The 15,874-nt window shown below is 46.2% G+C and overlaps 2 protein-coding genes across 4 annotated transcripts in view; both read left to right on the forward strand.

Annotated features, from left to right (window-relative positions):
• The window catches only part of vsig10l (V-set and immunoglobulin domain containing 10 like), a 145,631-nt gene that overhangs the window by 14,524 nt on the left and 115,233 nt on the right, over nucleotides 1-15,874 (forward strand). Inside the window, exons 12-13 of one of the 3 annotated variants that reach the window (XM_061253826.1) lie at nucleotides 216-299; nucleotides 337-350. In XM_061253826.1, the coding sequence (XP_061109810.1) occupies nucleotides 216-290 (75 nt within the window). In that variant the 3' untranslated portion in view covers nucleotides 291-299; nucleotides 337-350. Of the gene's footprint in view, nucleotides 1-215; nucleotides 1,326-15,874 lie in introns of those variants that run through there. The other 2 variants (XM_061253818.1, XM_061253809.1) reach the window with 2 other exon arrangements.
• Nucleotides 1,981-14,821, forward strand: LOC133136664 (B-cell receptor CD22-like). The gene is made up of 11 exons (XM_061254310.1): nucleotides 1,981-2,118; nucleotides 2,498-2,561; nucleotides 3,509-3,886; nucleotides 5,148-5,471; nucleotides 5,787-6,044; nucleotides 6,535-6,804; nucleotides 7,303-7,569; nucleotides 8,437-8,709; nucleotides 10,586-10,679; nucleotides 11,529-11,688; nucleotides 13,239-14,821. Exons 2-11 carry the CDS (start codon nucleotides 2,501-2,503, stop codon nucleotides 13,281-13,283), a joined length of 2,130 nt encoding a protein of 709 aa, XP_061110294.1. The 5' UTR covers nucleotides 1,981-2,118; nucleotides 2,498-2,500; the 3' UTR covers nucleotides 13,284-14,821.

A 15,874-nucleotide genomic window follows, 5' to 3' on the forward strand; every position in this document is an offset into this window, starting at 1 on the left:
GATAATAATATATAATAATTTTGTTATTTACCTGTCACATTTATCCAAATAACTTATAGTTGATTAGGCTAAGAAGGGGACAATCCCCCCTATAACAATGCAGGGTTAAGGGCCTTGCTCAAGGGCCCAACAGCTGTGCAGATGCAAATGCATATTGAAATGCCTTTGGATGGCTCCCCGTTAATTTGTTTATTACTGCCCCCCCTTTTCCCCAGGTATCTTCTGAGCGGTCCACTACTCTCCCCTCTGGGGTACCTCCCCCTCCTGTACGAATGGCCACTACTGTCTAAACCCAGTGCTATTATCTACAGCAGGGGTCATCTGCCCTCCTGTAGGTTTTCACTCCAACCCTGACAAAGCACACCTCATTCAACAGCTGGAGCAGGGCTGTTCAACCCTGTTCCTGGAGATCTGCCTTCCTGTAGGTTTTCACTCCAACCCTGACAAAGCACTCCTCATTCAACAGCTAGAGCAGGGCTGCCCAACCCTGTTCCTGGAGTTCTACCGTCCCGTAGGTTTTCACTCCAACCATAACACGGCACACCTCATTCAACAGATAGAGAACTCATCTATTTGTAGAATCTGGTGTGCCAAATTAGGGTTGGAGTGAACCTACAGGATGGTGGATCTCCAGGAACAGGGTTAGTGACCCCTGATGTCCACCTGCCCATTACCATGTGTTTATTAACGTTTTCTATTGTCTTTATATATTTTTGAACTTTATTTTCATTATGTTTTTCTAAATTGTTTTAACGTTTTTTTTTCTTTTCTCTCCCGACATGCAATGTTTAACTTTTTTGCAGCGCTGTAATTTTATATTTGTAAAACTAATTCTCAAGGGTTTGATGCATTGATATTGAATATATAATCACAGTAAGAGTTAAAGCCCAGAAGTACAATTGCATACATTCAATACTGTATATAAAATAAGGGCAAGGCCTGTGATGTATCTGTTTATAAAATAACTCGCTGTATTCAGGTTATTTATTCATAGATTAATTGCATTAAATCTGGGGTCCTGGAGAGCTGCAGTGTGAGCTGGCTTTCATTTTTACTGCGCACTTAATTGATCAATTACTGCAGTTAATTATACAGTTAACTCCCCTCACCTGGTTTCTTGGGTCTGAATTGGGTGATTTTAAGGTGACCACACAAACCAGCACACCCTGCGGCTCTCCAGGACCAGGGGTTACGGACCCCAGCATTAAATTAATAATGCCGTTGTGAACCAACTTTTTAAGAGATGTAATTCTTTTGTTGATGTTGTATGTTAATTTATTTTTCAATGAATGTCCACGAATAAAATAATGTATATATTGAATGTAGTCTTCAGAAAATGTGTCACGTGATCAGCTTCAGAGTTTCGAGAAGCAACGGTTCCCCTTTCTGTGTTAATATTATTTCTGTGCCATTGTTTCCTGTAATGAGCCGATCAAAGAAACAGATGGAAAATGCACCAAGATATTAATAGAAATGTACATTGCTTGATTGCCTGTTATGAGAGTTGCCAGCTGTGTGTGTGTGTGTGTGTGTGTGTGTGTGTGTGTGTCTCCACTATCCACCGATGTTAAAATCAAACCTCGACCCTTGAGCCTGGAGCATAGGGATGTGCGCGCACAGTTTTCACTTTTACAGACGGTCACACATGCGGTCAGCTCCCCTCACCTAGTTTCCTGTGTCTGATCGTGAAATGAGAGATGCTAGGCCAATGAAAACCATTGTTATCGGTGCCTTTGTCCACTGCTTACCACTGCGTGTGAATTCTGCATTTCGTATTTCTGACGAGCAACTACGTTCCAATTTTTTAAAAAAGTTTAAAGAAAATAAATGAATAAAAAATACACAGTGTTGTACAGCGGAGGGGATATGCGCTAAACCCCACCCAAAAAAAAACAAAAAACAAAACCCCTTGCCTATGGCTTTAACCGCCTCTGGCTGCAGTGGTCATTATTATCTCAGGCTCTGCGTGGTATAGTACACCCTGCAGGGTGTAACTTTGGCTTTAACTTAAGCTCAACACTTCAGCAGTCAGCATCAGTGTGTGACTTCCTGAAGGAGGAACACAGCCTCTCCAGTTACCCGTGCGAAGCGTCTGAAGAAGACCTCAAGATCCTACGGGTTCGTAACATTCGATGCTCTGTTTATCGCTCGGCTACTTCAGATATTTTTTTTTACAAATGTGATGATGTGCTAATCAGTCTGACAGAGAGAGTGACTTTTTTATTTTTATTTTTTTTTACCTGTTAAAAATACTGTGAAAATGAATGTTTGTCGTCATGAAGCAATGCACTGTGTAAAATGTGCGATGAAAGTATTTCCAAAGTTAAATGGGGAAAAAAAAAAAAACTTTTTTAAACTACATTTCATCATTCCTCTGTTGCCTGCTGGTGTAAAATAAGTTTCATTTCATGAATAATCCAGGGTGCATCCAATCATTTTTACTTCTGTTTCTCCTTTTTTCTGTTCTGTTTTAACCACGAAGTCGGTGCCTTATTAGTACATGTATACAGAGCTAATGGGGTCATTCAGGAGATCACCTCCTCTCTGCGCTGTGCTTCAAGGTACTGTAACCTCCAGCAATTGGAATTGCTTGCATCTGTGCATCTGTACTTAAACAGCAATCGAGGTTATGCAGTTACGAAGGCTTAAGAGTGAACTTAAGTCGTCCGAGGGCCAGTGTCACAGACCCATTAAGCCTAGTCCTAGACTAACTTCGATTTTGAATGTCGCCATGGACCGCTTGGCCTGTATTGCGAGGCAGGATTACTGAGTTAGCTGGATAACTGCACCGAGTAAAACCCACAAAGCAGGATTTAGCTGGATAATGGCACTGGGTAGAACCCACAAAGCAGAATTACTGAGTTAGTTGGATAACTGCACTGAGTAAAACCCATAAAGCAGGATTACTGAGTTAGCTGGATAACTGCACTGAGTAAAACCCACTAAGCAGGATTACTGAGTTAGCTGGATAACTGCACTGAGTAAAACCCATAAAGCAGGATTTAGCTGGATAATGGCACTGAGTAAAACCCACAAAGCAGAATTACTGACTTAGCTGGATAACTGCACTAGGTAAAACCCACAAAGCAGAATTACTGAGTTAGCTCGATAACTGCACTGAATAAAACCCACAAAGCAGAATTACTGGGTTAGCTGGATAACTGCACTGAGTAAAACCCACAAAGCAGGATTACTGAGTTAGCTGGATAACTGCACTGAGTAAAACCCACAAAGCAGGATTACTGAGGTAGCTGGATAACTGCACTGAGTAGATGATATCATAAATCTGCTAATTAAAAGGTTGATTGTGGAATGCATTCTTTAGAGAAAGAGGTTGTGTAGTTGTTTGCCCGTGAGAATTATTTTCGTTATAAGTTTTGTCAATGACACTGGACAATACTGTGTACGTAGCCAAATACGGGAAGGAAACTGTGATGCAGTGAATATTGTCATCGTGACCCGGCCGTTTAGCCTACTGCGTCACAATTCCGTCTCTCATTTTGAACAGGTCTGGCCGTTTGGAGTGTGGTTGTGGTCGGGGGGGAGTGGTCCGTAAGCGTTCCCAAGCGGGTGTCCACTCTGGCCGGGTCTTGCGTGGTCATTCCTTGCTCCTTCACTTCGACCACCTCTGCCGTCGAGGTCTCTTGGTACCAGTACGTCAGCCGTGGCTACCCGCTGGTGTACAGTCGGTCCCATCCAGACAGCGTGATAGATAAGTTCCGTGGTAAGACCGAGCTGAGTGGCAGTAAAGAACGGGGAGACTGCAGTCTGAAAATATACCCCGCCCAGGCAGCACAAAATGCTGAACAGATCTACGTATGGGTCGAGCCAAACCAGCTGCAGGGCAGCTATTTCTATGACCAGACGGTGACATTAGAGGTGACGGGTACGTTTGTTTCAATTTTTCTCAATGTTGGAATGCCCAGCCATGATGAAGCTTATTGCACTTTGACTTTAAAAAAAAATTTTTTTTTTATGTATGTATTTTTTTTGTGCGTGGATGTGCGTCTATGTGTGTGTACTGTATGTATGTATGTATGTATGTATGTGTTTATTTGTGTATGTGTGTGTATATGTACTGTACTTATGTATGTATCTATTTGTGGGTGCGTGTGTGCATGTACGTGTGTGTGTGCGTATGTGTGTGTGTGGGTACTGTATGTTTGTATGCATTTTCATCAAATGCAGTTGAGGGTTATGTTAGCTCTGGTGAATGCTGAACCCCTTGTTCCGGTGCAGTGTAAATGTGCGTGTGGTTTGAACAGTTCCCACTAGGGTCTTTCAGCGCACTTATCCCTGGTTATGGGTATGCACGTTGTCGTATGTCGCTCTGGATAAGAGCGTCTGCCAAATGCCACTATCCATCCATCCATTATCTGAACCTGCTTATCCTGAACAGGGTCGCAGGGGGACTGGAGCCTATCCCAGCATACATTGGGCGAAAGGCAGGAATACACCCTGGACAGGTCGCCAGTCCATCACAGGGCACACACACCATTCACTCACACACTCATACCTGCGGGCAATTTAGACTCTCCAATCAGCCTAACCTGCATGTCTTTGGACTGTGGGAGGAAACCGGAGTACCCGGGGGAAACCCACGCAGACACGGGGAGAACATGCAAACTCCACACAGAGAGGCCCCGGCCGACGGGGATTCGAACCCAGGACCTCCTTGCTGTGAGGCACAAATGCCACTAATGTAATGTAATGTAACAGGTCCAGGTTGTGCGTGTGGTTTGAACAGGTCCAGGTTGTGCGTGTGGTTTGAACAGGTCCAGGTTGTGCGTGTGGTTTGAACAGGTCCAGGTTGTGCGTGTGGTTTGAACAGGTCCAGGTTGGTCCCTCCAGGTTGTTGCGGTGCAGTGTAAATGTTAGAGCAGTTAGAGCAGTCGTCCGGCAGTCGGAGGGTTGCCGGTTCGATCCCCCGCCCGGGCTGTGTCGAAGTGTCCCTGAGCAAGACACCTAACCCCCAAATGCTCCTGACGAGCTGGTCGGCGCCTTGCATGGCAGCCAATCGCCGTCGGTGTGCGAGCGTGTGTGTGTATGGGTGAATGAGAAGCATCAATTGTACAGCGCTTTGGATAAAGGCGCTATATAAATGCCGACCATTTACCATTTACCTTCTCCTTCCCCCCCTCCCCCAGAGCATGCGGCCCAGCCGGAGATACGGGTGAGCGAGGGGAAGGCCCTCCTGGCCTCGTCCACCGTGAGCCTGGCTGAGGGGGCCACGGCCGTGCTCTCCTGCAGCGTCTCCCACGGCTGCCCCCCCCACCCCCCGACCCTCTCCTTCTTCGCGCGCGGCGGGCCGGTCGCGGGGCAGGTCACGCAGAGCCGGACGGGGGAGGCCACGGTCACCCTGGAGCGCTCCTGGACCGCCGCCGCTGAGCACAACGGGCGGAGCCTGGCGTGTGAGGTCACGCATCACGGGGGCGCCAGCGCCAGCAGGGAGGTCGTGCTCCATGTCCTGTGTGAGTTACCGCGGCTACGCCCAGCTGAGCGTCCGGTGCGCTTAATGAAGCGGGGCCCGACTACCACGCCGTAGTGTAGGAGAAAATGGCAAATGGTAAATGGTAAATGGTCGGCATTTATGTTGCGCCTTTATCCAAAGCGCTGTACAATTCATGCTTCTCCATTCACCCGTTCATACACACACTCACACACCGACGGCGATTGGCTGCCATGCAAGGCGCCGTCCAGCTCGTCAGGAGCATTTGGGGGTTAGGTGTCTTGCCCCCCCCCCCCCCCGTTGACCCTGTTACTCATTACCGTTGTTCTTTTCCCAGATGCCCCGAAATCAGTGAGTATCCATGGCGACCACACCGTGGTCGGAAGGGTGTCCTTGTCCTGCCGAAGCCAGGCGAACCCGCCCGCGGTCTGGTACCGGTGGTACCGCGTCAATCAGGGTCAGCTCACGCTGCTGGGCCACACCTCTGAGACCGCGCTCATCACAGAACTGGACCGGAACCAGAACCTGTTCCGCTGCGAAGCCAGCAACACCGCGGGGCGCGGCAGCTCGCCCGACTTCGAAGTGATCAATGAGTGTGAGTATTCTGTGTCTGTGTGTCTGTGTGTCTGTGTGTCTGTGTGTCTGTGTGTCTGCGTCTGCGTCTGCGTCTGCGTCTGCGTCTGCGTCTGCGTCTGTCTGTGTCTGTCTGTGTCTGTGTCTGCGTCTGCGTCTGCGTCTGCGTCTGCGTCTGCGTCTGCGTCTGCGTCTGCGTCTGCGTCCGTGCGCATATTCCTCCTCCGATTCCCAATACAATACAATTCATTTGAATTATTATAAGTGATAAATGATCATTCAGTTGAGCTACCTTTAGCTGAACTATGAGCCCTTTGTCACGGAAACATGACATTGAGTGACCGTTTTTTTGACCTCATCAGAACTGCTAACAGTGTCTGGGATGGACACCCATGTACACACGCCCACACACCCCACCTCTCAGGGACCCCCCCCGTTAGACCGTCATCGCCCCACTCTTGGCCCTGTTGAAAGCTAAGGCTGAACCTGGGCCCGTCTGGCTGTCTCCGCAGACAAACCCTCCATATCCGAGGCCTCCCAGTGCACCTTCGACTCTGGGTCTCTGAGGTGCTGGTGTGAGGCCTCGGCCAGGCCCCTGGCCACCCTGCGGTGGGAGGTGGACGGAGCCCCACGCCCCGGCCGGCCCAGCGTCCGCGAGGGGGACGTGGTGAAGGCGGCTTGGTCGCGGGTGGGTAAGGACGCCAAGGAGACGACCAGGGTCACGTGCATCTCCAACAACCTCCACGGCCAGGACCGGCGCCAACTGAGGATCCGTGTGAAAGGTGAAGGAAAAGACTCTTACACGCACACACACTCTCTCACACACACGCACACACACTCTCTCACACACACACACACACACACACACACTCTCTCTCACACACACACACACACACACACTCACACACGCACACACACACACACACTCACACACGCACACACGCACACACATGCACGCACACGGACACGCACACGGACACGGACACGTACACACACACACACTCTATGTTCTTAAAGATGGTATTTAAAAGTCTAACATTTTAAAGTGCCAGTAAAGCCATAGAAACCGAGCATAGTATATACAGTTTGGTGGTTCAAACCCCTGTGTAGCCACAGTAAGATCAGTGCAGCCGTTGGGCCCTTGAGCAAGGCCCCTTAACCCCACATTGCTCCAGGGGGGATTGTCCCCAGCTCAGTCTAATCAACTGCAAGTCGCTTTGGGCAAAATAAGAAAAAAAAGCAGAAGGTTTTAAGCTTGAATTCTATTTATTTTGTTCCAGCGCTTCCCGCTAACGTGACGGTTACCCAGTCCCCCGCCCGACAGCTGGAGGGAGCGGGGGTGACCCTAACCTGCACGGGACAGGGCAGTCCGCCCGTGTCGGGGTACCGCTGGTTCCGGGGGCCGGAGGGGCAGGAGACGAGCCTGGAGGGGGGCTCCCGTGACCTGAGGGTCGCCGCGGTGACCAGGGACTCCGGGCCCTACCGCTGCTCCGCCCGGAACGAGGTGGGAGAGGCCAGCTCCCCCGTCACCGGGCTGAACGTGGAGTGTAGGAGCCGCATTCTCATCCATTCCCGCCACGCGTCAAACGTACTCGCTGCGTCCTCTGCCACTGCGGGAGCTTCCCATTCCTGTTGACTGTATTCCTTTAAACCGTTTCCCCATTTATTTGCCTTGACCCGCGATGCCAATTACTGGGGGGTCGTGTCATGCATACGCCCACGGACCATGGAAAATGGTCCGAAAACGATTCAAATCAGACGCCTGAAATCATAATGCCAACCATTAACAGCAGCAGCTGCTGAATGCCAGGCATCTAATTTTTTGTTTTTTTTAGCTCCATGAATCCGAGCGATTGATGTTTCCATGTAAGTAATTTGGAGAGAGCTATTCACCCACTGAGCCCAGGACAGGGAAGTGTGGTGGCTTCCACCATCTTTGTAGCTGCAGTGGGGGCCAGCCGACTATTTCTGAGGTAGAGATAGAGTGCATTAAGCTTCCAGCGCTGTGTCAAACCGACAGTCATAACGATTTTTTAGTTTTCATTCTCGCATGAGAATGGTGGTTTTGTTGCAGAAACGGGATCATCTTAACTGCTCCATGGCATTTGAAAATAACTTACAATACTTTAATTCTTCAAATTAGGGTTCTTGCAATGCTTCAATACTTCAAAAGTTCTTCGCCTCTTAGACCACTGGTGCATTGTGGGACGTGTGTGCTTTCTAAACCCCACCCTCTTTTTCGTGTGTCATGTTGTTCTTTAGCTATTCAGAACACACACACACACACACACACACACACACACACACACATACACACATACACACATACACACATACACACACACACACACACCCACACACATACACACACACACACACACACACACACACACCTGTGTCTGTGTCTCCTCCAGATGCCCCTCATATTCTCCCGGCCTCCAGTTGCACCCTGGGTAACGGACCGATCAGGTGCGAGTGCGTGGTGGACTCCAACCCCACAGCGAAGGTCACATGGTCCTCCATGAGCTCCCCAACCAATGAGAAGCACAACATATCCTCCACTCTCAGTGGGCGGGTCCTGAGGTCTATTCTCACAGGACCAATGGGAGATGAGGGTCCACATGTCTACTGTAATGCCACCAATCAGCACGGAGATGCCTTTTACCAGCTGCAGCTACCTTCAACAGGTAGGGTTCTCCGAATATCGCATTTGTCGAAACCAGGACAACAAAAGTTATGAGAAAAAAAGATTGAGGCTTTTAAATTCACAAACTTAACAAAGATAAACAAAAAAGGGATTTCAAATCCCTTTAAAAAGGGATTAACAAAGTCAACTACTGGTGATTCTTCAGGGTGAGTTTGGTTAGCAGAACGAGAGGGCATAAATGAAAATTGGCGCAAATTCCACACAAGCATTTTTTCAACACAGAGTGTGAAAAAGTGGTCACTGTGTGGAATAGCTTGCCAGTAAATGTGGTGGAGGCAGAAACACTGGGGGGGTTTCAAGACCAGATTGATACGGTGCTAGATATTATTTAGCCTTAAGGCAAACTAAGCAGTAGGTACATTTTAGTAGCAGGAAAAACCGAGTATTGCTGAATGGCCTGTTCTCACCGCAATGCTATGCTATGCTATGCTATGCTATGCTATATGTTATGTTATGTTATGTTATGTTATGTTATGTTATGTTATGTTGTGTTGTGTTGTGTTGTGTTGTGTTGTGTTGTGTTGTGTTGTGTTGTGTTGTGTTGTGTTGTGTTGTGTTGTGTTGTGTTGTGTTGTGCTATGCTCAGGTCAGAAGACACTTCTAAATGTGATGGGGTGCTCATATTCATAAATAAATCTACCAGTAAAAACATACCCTCACAGCCACAGCTGACAAATGTCACACATCGTGGTGCAACGGGCGATCACTTCCTGTTAAAGTGCTATAGACAACAGCTTTAAGCTGTCAGTTCCTCAAAATACACCTCATGAGTACCCCACTGTGGTCCAGGTAACGTCTGCACAGTGCACTGCAGTAAGCACAGAATGATATTCACTCGTGTGTGTGTGTGTGTGTGTGTGCGTGTGTGTGCGTGTGTGTGCGTGTGTGTGCGTGTGTGTGCGTGTGTGTGCGTGTGTGTGCGTGCGTGCGTGCGTGCGTGCGTGCGTGCGTGCGTGCGTGCGTGTGTGTGCGCGTGTGTGCGCGTGTGTGCGCGTGTGTGCGCGTGTGTGCGCGTGTGTGCGCGTGTGTGCGCGTGTGTGTGTGTGTTGAATGTTTGTATCGTTGCAGTTAGTGTGCTCGCTTGCGCAAAGGAGTATGTGCAGTTTGTTGTTTTAGCACAGGACTAAGACAGCTGATTCTACTCATCAAGGTCTTGATTAAAGACCGCGATTCGTTCATTAGTGTAATCAGGTGTGTTACTGCTGGGCTAAAACAAAAACCTGCACCCACGCCGGCCCTTTAAGACTGGACACCTCTGCTATGCAGGCAATTCCATGTCAACTCAACCCAATATTGGACCCCATTGTCACAGACTTTAATGACATTTAACATGACTATTTGGCCTCGAAACAGACCCCTGGAACCGCAATTGCTTAGGATTGTTTAACAAGTTAAATTAATAGATCTGCGCTAATTTGTGTGACTCCATTGCTGTAGGTCATGCTGCTGGATAAATTATACCACTGTATAATAATAATACTTCACCATCTTCTATGAAAGTATAGAGGTATATTACGGTATCTTATGTTCACCCCAAAGACAAAAGATTAGCAGCATTATGAGTGATTCTAATCTTGAAAAAAAATGTCAGGGTATAATGTCAGCACCATCTCTTGAAAATTCGGTCTTGGATGTTTGAGTCATTGCTGAGATATCATTACTTATGTGAATCGGCATCACGTGGTTTTGGATCGCCAATTTCCTGGTTTTCCACCCTCCCTTTACCTGGGAGTCATGTTATGAAAATAGTCTAGCCAATCAGGAGTACTAATTACCCAGGAGAAAAGATAACCAAGGGCTGGATTTGGATTCAGTTGACTCTTGGCTAAAGATGATAATGCGTATGTGTCTGACAGAGGGGCACTCGGCGATGACGTTTGGAACAATCGCAGGAGCACTGGCTTTGTGTCTTTTACTGGGAGCCATTTTCTTTTGTAAACGCATGAAAAGGTACGTTTGCAATTGACTATTTGACTAGTTTGTAATTTGCTTAATTGTAATTGTATGCATCGTGTGTCAATTGGATAATTGCACTTTTAAATACTCATATTATACTAGTATTAATTGGTTTCTCATGAATTGCTTTCTTGAACTCTACCTATGCATATATTAACTGAGACTTGATCAATTCAGTGAGAATCAGAACGGGCTACAAGCTGGGTATTAGAATTAGAATTAACCACTAGGAGTCAGTAGTCAGTAATGGTTAAGGTACATGACTGGGACACACAAGGTCGGTGGTTTGTTCCCTGGTGTAGCCACAATAAGATCCACACAGCCGTTGGGCCCTTGAGCAAGGCCCTTAATCCCGCATTGCTCCAGGGGACGATTATCTCCTGCTTAGTCTAATAAACTGTACGTTGCTCTGGATAAGAGCGTCTGCCAAATGCCATTAATGTAATGTAATGTAATGTAATGTAATGTAGTGAGCATATGTTAATTGTTCCAGACCAGAATTATACCAAGGCACTTGCTTTAAATGCTGACTGTCATAATGCTTAATAATATGTTCACTTCTTGCACAAAAGTAATTCGTTTACGCAGGGAAAATTACGCAAGATGATATCACGATATGTAAACAAATCCACAGTCACAGTCGTTATCGTTCAAGCAAATGTTGCCTGTCTTTTTTTATTACAAAAATGCTATGCCTTTTAGCTTAGATTCCTTTTAGTTCACTCTTTTCTTCTCTCTCTTTTTCTCTTCCCATTTCTCTATTTTCTCTCTCCCTTCCCCTCTTTGCCCTCTCTCTCTCCCTCTCTCTCTCTCCCTCTCTCCCTCCCCCCTTCTCTGTGTCAGGCAACGCAAACACACACCCAGCACAGTCCTGTCGCAGAAGGAAGTGAAACGCGTTGTCCGGAAGGAAGTTAAGACAGACAGTTTCTACGAGAACACTAGGAGACCACCTCCTAGCCATCTGGTCCCCGAGAGCCTGTACGAGGTGGAGGGCGACCCCAAGGTACAGTCATACAGTCATACAGTCATAGGGTACAGTCATACAGCCATATGGTACAGTCATACAGTCATAGGGTACAGTCATACAGCCATAGGGTACAGTTATACAGCCATACAGCCATAGGGTACAGTCATACAGCCATAGGGTACAGTCATACAGCCATAGGGTACAGTCATACAGCCATAGGGTACAGTTATACAGCCATACAGCCATAGGGTACAGTCATACAGTCATAGGGTACAGTCATACAGTCATACAGCCATAGGGTACAGTCATACAGTCATACAGCCATAGGGTACAGTCATACAGTCATACAGCCATAGGGTACAGTCATACAGCCATACAGCCATAGGGTACAGTCATACAGCCATATGGTACAGTCATACAGCCATATGGTACAGTCATACAGCCATAGGGTACAGTCATACAGTCATAGGGTACAGTCATACAGTCATAGGGTACAGTCATACAGTCATACAGCCATAGGGTACAGTCATACAGTCATACAGTCATAGGGTACAGTCATACAGTCATACAGTCATAGGGTACAGTCATACAGTCATACAGTCATAGGGTACAGTCATACAGTCATACAGCACAGTCATACAGCCATAGGGTACAGTCATACAGTCATACAGCCATACAGCCATAGGGTACAGTCATACAGTCATACAGTCATAAGGTACAGTTATGCAGCCATAGGGTACAGTTATGCAGTTATACAGTCATAGGGTACAGTCATATTTTCATTACGGAGGTGCAAGCTCCCGGCTCAGAAAGTAAAAGTCCTTCCCCGTACTTTGTTCCAACAACCTGGATTTGCAAATGACTATGCAACAGGATTGTCGATCCTGGCCAGAGAAGTTTGCTTGTGGGCTTTTCTTGTTCTAGAAAGCATATACAAAATGTAGGTAATAGCATTCATGTGTAGCCTGCAAGTGCTTTCGTAGAAGTATGCAACAGCGAAAGGGATAACCATGATAATTCCTCCAGAGAAATTCCAAGTAAACAATGGACATTCTATCGACGTTTCTCCGAGTTGGCACATTTTTAGAATTGCATTTCTAATGCAGAGGAATAATGCAACTCCACACTTTTTTGTGCCACCCATATGTTACAAAATAAGGGGCTGTTGTCATCTTAAAATAGTTCATGCAGATAGAATCACGAGTTTCGAGACTTTAAAATGGTATTTCCTGTTAGCAGAGTGATAGAAAAGTCCACTGTGGGGGGGAAAAAAATGCAAAAAAGCCCTCACCACTGCAGCCCCTGGGGTTAAATGAAGATACATATGGCAGGCCTTATACTTTCTGAGGCCTGGGCTTCACTCCTAAAAAGAGCATATTCCGTTGTCGTATATTGTACTAATTTCCTTTTTGTTTGTTTGTTTGTTTGTTTGTGTTTGTGTGTGTGTGTGTGTGTGTGTGCGTGTGCGTGTGCGTGTGCGTGTGCGTGTGCGTGTGCGTGTGCGTGTGCGTGTGCGTGTGCGTGTGCGTGTGCGTGTGCGTGTGCGTGTGCGTGCGCGCGTGTGTGTGCGCGTGTGCGCTTCGAAGTATCAGCAATTTAACTGGACCGAGGATGTGTACCAAAACTGCTGAGATGGAGAGGAGCCGCTCAATCCAGCTACTGCTATGCTCTCGGTGTTTCTGTTTTTTTAAGCAGTCATATTTTACTGTCATCTGTGAAGCAATTGGTAGCCTCATTTCATGGCGCTGACAACCGGTTATTACCGGAGTTTGAACGGGTGCCATGTTGCCATCTTTTCAGACACCAGATGGCGCCAAAGGTGCGCAGTGAAAAAGACAGCCCTTTTATAGTGGGCGGCAGAATTAATTAAGGCTGCATATAAAAAAACAACATTGATAATGTTCTGTATTTTATATTCAAACATACGGGAGAATGACATACTTTTATTTCAATGCGTTTACTCATGTCTCAATTTATTACTTTTTTTATTTTTAAATTGTAGGTTTAAATTATTATTATTATTTTTTTTTAAGTTTCATTTTTTCTAAAAAAAAAACGCAGGTGTAAGTGGAAATACAGTTTTACTAAATTTAGTCAGAAATTTAGTCAGAACTATATTGTGTCATACCATCACTTCCTGTTTCACCAGAGAGTAAAAAGGGTGTCACAAACATGCAAACCCCCCTTGCCAACCATCTGCATGGGAAAACCCAACAAACTGTCAATTCAGAAGACGCAGATGGTAATTCACATCACAAGTAGGGCAATGGGTAAAAAAAAAAAAAAAACCCCAAAAAACATTAAAGGTTAAGCATACTGTTTAGCACTGTAAGAGCAGTAATAAAAAGGAGTAAATGTACTTTTTAAAACGTATGGAAGGAATTTAAAACTTGCCTGGAAGAGGACGCAAGTGCATGTTATCCCCACAGACGGTAAGGAAGAGGGTGAGGCCACAAGTAACCAGAGGATCACAGTTTAAGAATTGCAGAGATTGGTTATGTCATGGGGTCATCAAGTCTTAAAAAAACCCCCCATAAAATTACATTACATTAATGGCATTTGGCAGACGCTCTTATCCAGAGCGACATACAGTTGATTAGACTAAGCAGGAGACAATCCTCCCCTGGAGCAATGCAGGGTTAAGAACCTTTCTCAAGGGCCCAACGGCTGTGCGGATCTTATTGTGGCTACACCGGGATTAGAACCACCAACCTTGCGTGTCCCAGTCATTTACCTTAACCACTACGCTACAGGCCGCACCTCCGTACCAACAAACTCCTTGGAAGGGTGGTTACGAATGAACACAACATTTGCTGTTGGCAAATTGATATGTTTGGTGGCAAAATGGAATGCATACAAGGAGAACCAGCTTATACCTACTGTCAAATATAAACTATTCATTTATTCATTTAGATATGGTGGTGGGTCATTGATGTGATCTGCAAACATATCAGAAATTATAGGAAAAGACCCATGACTGCCATCTTTGCCAGGGGTGTTCGAACAAAGCATTAGATCAGGGGTGCCAAAGATTGTGGAACCTGTTGTTTTGTTTTTGTTTTGTTTTGTTTTTGTTTGTTTTTTTTGGGGTGGGGATATTTGTTTTATTTGAAAAATGTAAGACGTCGGTTGATTCCATTAAATCGTTAATAAAGCACACTGCTTTAAACATGTTGGAAAATAAGGCTCAATCACTGTCGAAGTAGAGATTTCCTTTCTCGTGAGGAAACACAAGCGCACCCTTTGCGGAGGTATTACTTCCTAAAGCGTGACCTATAATTGAACGACCTGTGGGTCCACCTCTCCCCACCTCTCGCCACGTCTGTAACTGAAATGGCTTCGAACTGACATTTGAACAAGACGTCGGTAATTGCAGAGTTTCGATTCAAGAAGCACAGACGTCCCATTTGCCTAATTCTCGTTTTCTCGATTTCCGCCCGTCTTCTTTGACGTTGTCATCTTTTGCTAGCCTCTCCTGATGGGTGGAGCTAGGGGCAAGAAAAGAAGAAAGAAAAAGAGAAAAAGTAGAGAAATAAGGGATTGGAATGAGCCGCATTAGTACCCGGTGTGGTTAGAAGACGTGCTGCATACTTCGAGCAGGGCTTTCACTCCTGACTCTGCTACCCATGAGTATGCTGGCGTTTGTTGCAGCCAATCTCCTGATTAGTAAAAAGGTTGAAAATAACTTTGAGTTAAATAAAGACATTAGCACGATACTGGTTCGGCTTGTTGATTTCGATTCAATAATCGGGTGAAGGCACTTTCAGTAATTATTTCGTTTTGCCTGTGAGTCTGACGCACTTGATTAAAAGTGTAACCCTCTTTCTAGAACACTCTTTTGCAGTACGGCACATGCAAGCATTAGTTGATCTAAAAGATTGATAGTTCAGAATAGAGAACACGTCTTTCTCATCTTATGCGTAGCAAGGTGACGTAATGTGGCTCAATCAGGTAACTTGTCACCCAGGAATAACGACATTCCTAGTGGTTGGAAAGAAAATCAGTTCAAACATGGATCTCCCCCCAAATCCTGATGTACAGGGTGGGGAACCCCAAGTTTTTTTACATTGCTGCACAATGGGGATTGTAGGGATCACAGTGTTAATGTAACAAAACTTGGGGTTCCCCACCCTGTGCATCAGGATTTGGGGGGTGACCCATGTTTGCAGTGAGGCAGCTGAATATGCAATGAGCTCATGCATCATTGTCTCAATTGCCTCAA

This window comes from Conger conger, chromosome 1 (genome assembly GCF_963514075.1).
Source record: "Conger conger chromosome 1, fConCon1.1, whole genome shotgun sequence".
In the NCBI taxonomy this organism is placed as follows: Eukaryota; Metazoa; Chordata; class Actinopteri; order Anguilliformes; family Congridae; genus Conger; species Conger conger.

What these genes read in the sequence shown, in the direction of transcription:
- LOC133136664 (XM_061254310.1), top strand. Translation starts at nt 2,501, where the DNA reads ATGTATACAGAGCTAATGGGGTCATTCAGGAGATCACCTCCTCTCTGC. An exon ending in GGTCGTGCTCCATGTCCTGT is followed by an intron (nt 5,472 to 5,786) that starts GTGAGTTACCGC and finishes TTCTTTTCCCAG; the next exon opens with ATGCCCCGAAATCAGTGAGT. An exon ending in ACTGAGGATCCGTGTGAAAG is followed by an intron (nt 6,805 to 7,302) that starts GTGAAGGAAAAG and finishes ATTTTGTTCCAG; the next exon opens with CGCTTCCCGCTAACGTGACG.